The sequence below is a fragment of the Furipterus horrens genome, unplaced genomic scaffold, assembly GCF_987537825.1.
Source record: "Furipterus horrens unplaced genomic scaffold, mFurHor1.1.pri manual_scaffold_6, whole genome shotgun sequence".
Taxonomy (NCBI): Eukaryota; Metazoa; Chordata; class Mammalia; order Chiroptera; family Furipteridae; genus Furipterus; species Furipterus horrens.
The window spans coordinates 192,999,173-193,008,237 of record NW_028327176.1 but is presented as its reverse complement, the minus strand read 5'-3'; the positions used below and the strand labels follow the sequence as shown (position 1 = coordinate 193,008,237).

The 9,065-nt window shown below is 60.7% G+C and overlaps 1 protein-coding gene across 6 annotated transcripts in view; it reads right to left on the bottom strand.

Moving 5' to 3' along the window:
* Positions 1-6,906: 6,906 nt before the first annotated feature.
* AFDN (afadin, adherens junction formation factor) overlaps positions 6,907-9,065 on the bottom strand; it is a 97,928-nt gene continuing 95,769 nt past the window's right edge. For all 6 annotated transcript variants that reach the window (XM_090280086.1, XM_090280087.1, XM_090280089.1 and 3 more), the window contains 2 exons: positions 7,828-7,912; positions 6,907-7,088 (listed from right to left, as the gene is read on the bottom strand). In XM_090280086.1, coding sequence (XP_090136212.1) covers positions 6,935-7,088; positions 7,828-7,912 — 239 coding nt within the window. In that variant the 3' untranslated portion in view covers positions 6,907-6,934. The remainder of the gene's footprint in view (positions 7,089-7,827; positions 7,913-9,065) is intronic.

Genomic DNA, 9,065 nt, shown 5'->3' with positions numbered 1-9,065 from the left:
GGGCCTGGGCGGGGGAGTCCCCCTGACTGCTGTGCGGGGCACGGCTGCACCGCCCTCTGCCCTGGCCGGGGTGGTGGGCGACTGACTCCCGGCGGCTGGTCTGAAAGCGGGCCCGACACAGACAGAGAAGGCCTTGGGACAGGGCTGGGGACCAGGCTGCAGAGTGCAGTCTGGATGTGGAATTTTCCAGAAGAGCGAGAAGAAGGGGAAGCCCAGGAGACATAGGCTGACCGTCCATGTAGCCAGCGGGGCCAAGAGCTGCGGGGACTCAGGCGGCAGACAGGACCGCGACCGGGTATGTCGGGAGGCTGGCCTCTCATGGAGGTCACCACACTGCACAGCTCCCCCCTCGGCCCACAGGACGTAAAGTGTCCCCTCGGCCAGTTTCAGGGGAAGAACAGCGTTTTCCATTTCCAGTTCAGCTACTCACTCGTCTTTGGCCTACACCCAAGGACCAGAAAAGGGACAGTATCGACTCCAGTGGTCGTCAGGTGCCATTTTCCTCCGCAGGATGGAGCTTCTGAGAAAGGACGGAGGCACCGCAGCACAGAGCCGTGCGGAGGGGCCCTCGGGGGTCCCCAGGCCCAGCCCAGGCCGTGTTCGTGCCCCGAGACAAGTGTGCCAACCAGCAGCACCTGGGGGCTCCCACCCTTAGTCAGAGGCCGGGCGACTTACGTGTGCCTTCCGTCTCAAAGGCACAGCTTGAAGGACCCTGCTCATCAGCATCACCATTTCTTCCCTTTGATTAATTCAATGATTCAAAACACATTTGTTAGAAATCTGCTCCACGCCAGGCACCTGTCCAGCACTTAGACGCTGGGTTTGCACCTGGGGAGAGGAACCCACGAGCGAGAGGACAGGCGGCCAGGCTGGGCGGCAGGGCGCACACCGGAGCCGAGACCGAGCTGACGACGAGCCAGCGTCCCACTTCACTCCACGGCGGCGGGCGCAGCCTCACCGACGCTTTGAACCTGCCCGGAGTGGCTGCTTTGCCTCTCGGCCTCGTTGTCACCACCTGGGCCCGATTGTGGGCAGACACCGTCCGGTTTCCCCGCGTAAGAGGCTCACTGCCCCGTTTCTTTTCCTGTCTCATAATTTCTTGTTGGAAACTGGACATTTTAGGCCACATATTGTAGAAACGGTGGTCACTGACTGCCCCCCGCCCTCCTGCGGCCGCCGGCCGTTGGGGGCCTTTTCCCGCTTCATGGACGGGCTCCGCTGGACACGTCAGGGGGCCAGTTTCCCCGGAGTCTCCGGTGTGGCTTCCGGAAGGACCCAGGCCCGGGCACACCCCACACTGGGGACAGCGGCTGAGCAGGGCCTGTGCGGACTCCTCCTCTGACCCCTCAGTTAAGCTGCGGGCCCCCCGTCCCCCCTCAGCCCGTGAAGCCCACGAACTGCTGACAGTTGCTTTCGGCTCAAGCGCGGCCGGGGCACCTGCTTCTCCAGCGTCTGGTCCAGTTAAACGGGCAGGGGTCCTGGCCCCACACAGCCAGAGCTTGTTCTGACCCCAGGAGGGTCCCCTGCGGCTGCCTCTGGTTCTCTACAGTGAGCAAGGTGGCCCGTGGCTCCGCTCGTCGCTGCTTCTAGGTGGCACTGCACCCCCAAACCTCAGAACGCGACCACTTTTGGAGATGGGGTGGGTTCTGCCCACACAGCCTGGGTCCTTGCAGGCAGAGGAGGCCGGGACATGGAGGCAGCTGGGCGGCTGCGCACACGGGGAGACGGCCCTCTGAGCCCACGGGAGGAGGTGGCGTCCGAAGCCAAGGAGAGCACCCTCAGGAGAAACCAGCCCCGCCGACACCTTGACCTTGGACATCCGGGCTCCAGGACTGAGGAACAAGGTCTGTTGCTTGGCCTCCACGCGGGGGGTCTGCCCGCATCCGCTGCCTGGTCCCAGGCCCGCGCCCACTCACGGCTGCGCCCCAGGCCTCAGCCCCCGCCCCCGCCCCCCACAGCGGCACTTACACGCCACGGTTTATTCAGCTTGGCGCTCCAGGAAGGCAGGGGTAGGAGACGGCCTGCGGTGCACAGCGCACGGCGCCCCGGTGGTGGGGAGCCCAGGTGGGAGGGCAGAGCGGCCTCCACGGGCGGCGGGGCGGCTCAGGGGTGGGCCCAGCAGACCGGGAGTCGCCGCCCCCTGCCGGCCTGCGTGCTGTTACCTGGCGGGACCCCTAAAGCACCGCGCCAGCCCTCCAGCCCCAGGGCTGCGCGCAGCAGGGGCCCGCAGGTGCATCTGACGGTGCAGCCTGCGGGCCGCGCAGGGCCGTTTCCCACGTGCGGTGGACGCGCGAATCCCTCCGCGGGCGCGGACCACCGACGTTTTCCCTTTTCTCCCTTAAAGTCGCGGCCCGGCTCCGAATGGGCGTGGGGACGACGCAGCGTCCCCAGAACAGGCGCCCTGAGCGGGACCCCGGCAGGTGGCAGCGGCCGCGACCTGTGGACCTGCTGCGGGGCGACGGGGGCCCCGAACCTCAGAGCCGGCCCTCCCACAGGCCCCCCCCCGGGGGACACTGGGTGGGACGGGCCCTCCCCCGCCGAGCCGCACCAGGGAGACCGCGCGCCCGCGTCCCGGCCCAGAACTGACGGGGGAAGCGGGGAGGCAGGTGCGGGCAGGCGCTCCACAGCCCGGCAGGGGCTGCCCACTCTGGGATGCTGGCCACGCGGGGGGCGTGATTGTCCCTGCAGCACGAGCATCGCCCGGACAGGCGGATCGTCCACCCCGCGGAGGGGCGGGCAGGAAAAACGGGGCCCTGACACGGGCCAGGTGCACCCAAACCCGTCCGGCTCGGCGCCCGCGGAGATCTGCGGGGGTGGGGTGGGGAACCTTCCCCTGGCTCCTTCCATGTCAGCAGTTTTCAAGTATTCAGGTTATTATTTTTACGATTGGCCATTTTATGTATGTACGTACGTATGTATGTAAGGATTTTATGGGCTCATTTTTAGAGAGAGGGCAAGGGAGGGGGAAAGAGGGAGAGAATCACGTGTGGTTGTCCCTCATGCCCCCAACTGGGGCCTGAACAGGTGACCCTTTGGCTCGCAGGCTGGCGCTCCATCCCCTGAACCACACCGGCCAGGCTCAGGTTAATTAATAGAAATCAAGACAAAAAAAATCTAAGACAAGCCAACCCAAAGGCCCGCACTCCCCAACGCTGCTTCCCCATCTTCTTTCTGGGTACAGCTCAGAGCACGTCACGTATTTTGCTCAGCGCCGCTGTGCTCCCTGGGGAGCCTGCGCCTCAAAGCCACACCGTGACCTTCCAGCGCCCAGGCCCCTCCTCTGTAGTCAGAGCGCCTCACGTCGCCCTTTTAGAATTCCGAGGGGCAGCTGGAATCACTGCCGCCGGGCGGACTTGGCCGCTTGTACCTGGAGCCTCCATGAAGGCTTCAGAGCAGAGCAGAGGAGGCTTCCCCCCCACGGACAGGCGCCCACTGTCGCCACCTGAGATGCCGCGAGGGCTGGCGGCTTTCGGGGACGCTGTTCCCACGGACGCCCACCACGCCTCGCCGACCCCGGCCCCGCCAACTGTGCCAATGAAGCCGAAGGTGCGCTCTGGGGCCCGCTTGGGTCCCGCCCGCGGCGCCCACCGCCTCGCACGCCTCCGTGCCTGGTACCCGGCAAGCAGCCGCGTGCAGACTCTCCTCCCCTCCTGCTCCCGGCACCGCCTGCCCCAGCTGGGGGGTCTGGGCTCCGGCGCGGCCGGCCGGCCTCGGGGGCTGCCCCCGGCCGCATCTCTCCTCTCAAAAGGGACCGTCCTTCTCTCAGAAAGGCTGCAGCCTCTGTGACCCTCCAAGTGCCTGCACGTCTATTTTAAAAAAGCGGCTCCCACAGGCATCGGTCACTTGCACCCCTCGGCGAGGGCTACGCTCTTTAACACCCACTTCCCCGTTAGTTTTAATTATCTTATTCCATAGGGCTAGTTTACAAGCTAAAAGCTCCATAATTTTGGAAGAACGGCAGGCTTCTGCCTCAGAGCCTGCTCCCTCCAGAACACCCGAAGAACGAATCTGCCCCGCTCTGCCAGGCCAGCCCATCCTAGGCGGTGCCCAGAGCCCCTGCCAGTCCCAAATCCATCCTGAACACCGCCCTTCGGGACACGCAGGCAGCTGTGGCGCCGTCGCCCAGGCGTCCTTGAGGGGGAAGAGCCTGCGTCTCTTTATGCACAGGAAGCCGCTGTGTCTACAGAAACAGATCAGGAATCCGTCTCCCTGGACTGGGCTTGGGAGACGTGGCACCACTGCTGTGTCACCAGTGACCGCCTGCAGAGCCAGCATCACAAATTCTACCTGGTGACCACCTTCTGGGGTCACGTGACTCCTTTAACGCGCTCGATGATACTGGAACGGAAACTCGTCACTCTTGCACGTATTTCACTGAACACACAGCTAAATCTTTGACGTCCGTTCTCCACGCGTGACGCACGGATGGGGGTGCTGTCTCGGGGCACACGCTAGCGAGGTGCCGGGGGCTTGCGGCTGCCGCTGCCCTGGCCAGACCCCTCAGTCAGCTGCGGCACGGCCGTCAGGAGCCCCGGAGCTGTGGGCCGAGATGAAGCTCCATCAACAGTAACAACCTCTAACCTTGTCTTCCCGAACCTCAAGTACCTTTTAGGGCATCACACTGAACTGCACATGAATAGCACTGTTCCGATATGTGATACGTGAGCACCTGGTCCCACCCAACACTCCCAGGGGTCTCCACAGTCGAGACCGGCCTGCCCTGGGAGAGGCTGCCCCGCCCGGCACGCCCACCCAGATACCCCAAGGGCGGGCGAGCAGCGGGGAGACCCAGGCGGCTGCAGGGCCGAGGCCCCTCTGGGGGCAGCTCCTGGGCGCCAGCCCCCCAGAGCTACCCTCATGGGCTTTGGTACCCAGACACCCTGGGACATCGTGTGGGAAGGATGTGCTGATTTCTGGGGATTCTTCAGAGCTCAGAGGCACCGAGGGGCAAGTGTCACTGAGGAAGGGTCTAAATGAGCACGGGAGAGCCCGGGGCTGAGCGTCTGAGACTGCCGTCCGAGGGACCCGCCCCTGGGACACACTGAGAGCCGCGCCCCACAGAATGACACCCAGCACGGGTTTAATAAGTGACCAGACAGGGAGGAGGGGACTGGAGGGAAAGGCTGAGATTCAGACATAATCTCTGTCAGCACTATGAAAATAACAGCAAATAGACTTAAATACATACAAAGTTTATTAAAAATAGGTTGCAAATGAAATACAGTAGAAATGGGAACTACAGCAGTTTTGATGATTTTCCATAGCAACGCAGTTACGGAAAGCCCTTCCACACCCGCTCACACCCGACCCACCACCCGAGACGGCCACCCCACCTGCTCAGGAGTCTGCGGACCACGCACCCAACAGCCCCGTGTGCAGGTGTTTGCATGTGCTCGTGTGCCTCCGTTTCTCCTATATATTAACAGAGCAGCTCATCTGCATCATCTTCTTAAAGGAAGTGTGGGTGTCGTGCCCGTAAGGCCGCCAGTGTCTGAGCCTCCGGGAGGGGCCGCCGGGCCCAGCGCTGGGGCCGGCACGCAAGTCCTTCATAAACACAGAGACCCACTCACTCGCACACGTAAACAAGGGACGTGGTCAGAGCACACTTCCAAGTAAGAACCCTGACAGTCACACCGAGTGCTCACACTCGCGCTCGAGTGACTCTTCCCACCGCTCTTATTAATGAAGTGGTTTCTGAGGCTGCGGCCCTCCCGCTTCTCCCTGGAAGTGAGCGCGTCTTCCTAACGAGCATGTTTGTCCCAGACGGCATGGCACGGAAGACCCGCCAGACCCCACATCAGGGCTCTGTCAAACAAAGTTTTCTCATAATCACAAAGGAATTTACCATTTTTAACATCACACGTAAAATAAAGTGAGGTCCGTCTCCCCAACATCAGCCACATATTCATGGCTGAAGAAATGACAGTGGTAACTAATAATTCAACAAATGAAAATTAAATAATTCTATTAGCGTGTAAAAAAATAGCTTGGACTGCCGTACGAGTTATTCCTGCAAATTGAAACTGCGGACGCCGCGTGTGAGTGAGCCCCGCCCCCCACGCCGACAGCGCGTCCCGTGAGTGTTCCTCTCCGACACGGAAGGTTCCTGAGCAGCGGCCGCGTGCGAGCGGCCTCCCCCACCCCCCACGCCGCTCGGAGACGCTGCTCCCGTCCCACCAACCCTGTGCAGCCGAGCCAGCACGGCCTCCTGCCGACCCCCTCGAACGTCTGAAATCGTTAACTTTCTAACATTAACTGCCACCTTCCAAACCACCAATGACTTATTATAACAATAATCTAGTATTTATAGAAATAAGATTTCCTAAGCTTAAAGCCTCAAGGTTTTCTGTTGGAAAAATCTTTCCAACCAAATAGGCAGACCTGACTGGGAGGGCGTGTCCTGGGGAGGCAGGAGAGGGACAGGGCCCCCAGTGTGCATTGCCTGTTTCAGGGAGCGCCGGTCCCCGCTGCCCAGGACTGGGGTGGTGCTGGCCCACACGCGGGGGCCTCGTCTCGCCCGTCCTCTCCTGGAAGGTCGCCCGACCCTCCGCAGTTGCCACTCAATAGTGCAAACGACCGTCTGGGCAGTTCAAGCTATTCTCTGCAAGCGCAGACGCAGTGACACAGGACGGCTTTGTGCTCCCTGGGGAGGACGGGAGGGGGAGACGCCCCCTCCACCCCGCCCCGCTCTAGGAAAGAAACTAACAGAGAAGGTCTTCAGTGAGTCAGACGACGAAGAAAGCAGTGTCTAAATTGTATTCACGAGAATCTCCTGGTCAAATAAAACAGTTTTTGGAACTGGAGCATCGGAATCCCAACCCCCTCAGAGGCAAGTCCTCAGTGACAGCAACGGACCACGCTCTCCCTCCAGCTCACACCGACCCGGCCGCACTGCGAGGACCCTGGGGGCAACACAAGGGGCTCCTCTCCTTGTTCACTTGGTGTTCAGTTCGTTCTCCAGTTCTGTCAGCTTGCGAGAGGCTTTCACTTTATCAGACACGTCTTGACCTTGTGAAAAGAGGCGCTGGCGCTCCTTGAACGTCAAGTTCTCAGGGGCTCCCGGACTTGCCGGGAGGTCGGCTTCGGGGCTATGGGAGAGGGAAGCGCAAACAGCATGGTCACTGGTCACCGCGGCAGCCGGCAACGCTGCCAGCGGGGAGGCTGCCCTCTGTCAGTGCCCGCATCACCGGCCCTGTCGTTAAAATCACTGGGGCTGGACCTAAGCCCACGCAGAAAAAAGGGCAGAACATTCTCCTTCCTAGAAACGTGACCTTTCCCCAGTCACATCCAACTCTCAGAACTCTCTATGAACCTTAATCCTGGCCAGCAGGTAACCCTGAATGGCCGGGCTGAGCTGCAGAGGGGCCGCTTTAACGTACGTAACTCCACGCACCGGCCTACACGGGTCCCAGGGCCACCTATCAATACACTTAACTGAGTAAGAACTCACAGAGTGAGACACGAAAGCTCTCTTGTGAGTTCAGTGTTCTGAGAACTGAGAGGGCAGCAGAGCTCCTGGCTAGGGCCTAGGTGAGGCTGCCCAGTGGGGACAGAAAGCCGCTTCAGCCTGGTGCCACCAGGGCATTGCCCTCGGCCTGCACCTGCTGGGGGGACGCAGGGAGCAGCGTGCATGACAGCTGCCTGCGCCGGCCCCACAGCCCGGAGCACGCCACCCGAGGTCTGAGCGGGACCCCCACGCAGCTGTGGACACTGGCGAACGCCTGAAGGAGGACGCGTCTCTGAGGTGCCAGCTGAGCCCCACACACACAGGGTGTGCAGAAGGGAAGGGGGTCCCAACGGGGGTGCTGGCCAGCGCAAACGGAGTACCTTTTTGCCGGTTTCTCTCTTGGGTCCAGATAAGCCTCATGGGCGCCAGTCAGTGTTCCCGAAAATCCCGTCAAACAGTTTGGTCCTTTTCCATAAAAGAAAAAGTCAAAGTTAAGGCAGCTGCGTTATCTGCAAAACGTTACGCATGAGAAGGAAGCAGTGCCCAGAGAAGACGAAGACGCTTTTAATTACTCGATGAAGCAGAAAACAAAGGCTCTTCACTGCGCAAGTCCCATCTCAGTAGCCCGAGTATCCAGGCACTAGCCCGCCAGGTGCTGGGTCCCCTGCCTCCTGCCCGTTCGTATTAGAGGAGACAGCCATGGGCCTTGGGCAGACAGCAAAAATCTCCTGATCAGGGAGAGTTCCTAAGTATCATAAATGCACAAGAAAAGTCCACAGAAGACCGACTTAAATGGGGAGACAGCAACTTTTCAGACGCTCCCGACACTGAGGCTTTTCCCACAAAATTGCTGAGAGCGAATGTGGCCACATTAAGTAATCAGAGGACTGAAGTTCCTCTTTTCAGGGCAGCTACTGAAATTTTTTCAAAATAAATGGCTATAATTATTAAAACAAAACTTTTTAAACAAATGAGCCCCCAGACCCCAGAGCTGGCACTAGTGCTGCAAGTACCAAAATCCATGCCAACACGCGCACGCGCCCAACGTAGCGTGGTGAGCGCCGCCAGCCTGGGGGAGCCACCCCTGCCGTCTGCGCCCAGGCCATGGGGGATCCAGAGATACGTGCGGACAGAAAGCTTTACGTGCATCCCAATGAGCTCTTGTCCCTGATAACACAGTATTAAAATCATACTGCATGAAAGCCGTGCTCATGTTTGCCCATTAATTTTAGCTCAGCAGGAAAAAGAAACTCCCACGCTGAAGAAACCCGTGGCTGCTGGTGGCACAGGCTGGAATGCCGGGTGCCCTGCAGCCAGCACACTGACGGGCAGCGACTGCATTTCCGGGGTGCCCCGGAGCCACCCCGGCAGACAGGCTGCTGCAGCCGGACCTCCGCGCGCCTGCGCACAGGTCTCCCGTGCAGAAGCGTGCCTGATGGTCCGAGCCGGCTCGGTCCCGTGTGAGCGATCCCTCTGTGCGCTGCATCCTCCCCCGTGGATCAGCACGGGCCCCCCTCACCTCGCACACAATGTCACCCTTACAGACTCAGAAGATCCAATGGAGACCCATCTCCAACTGAAGGTAACTAACCCAGAGGAGGCCTTCAGATCAAGTATT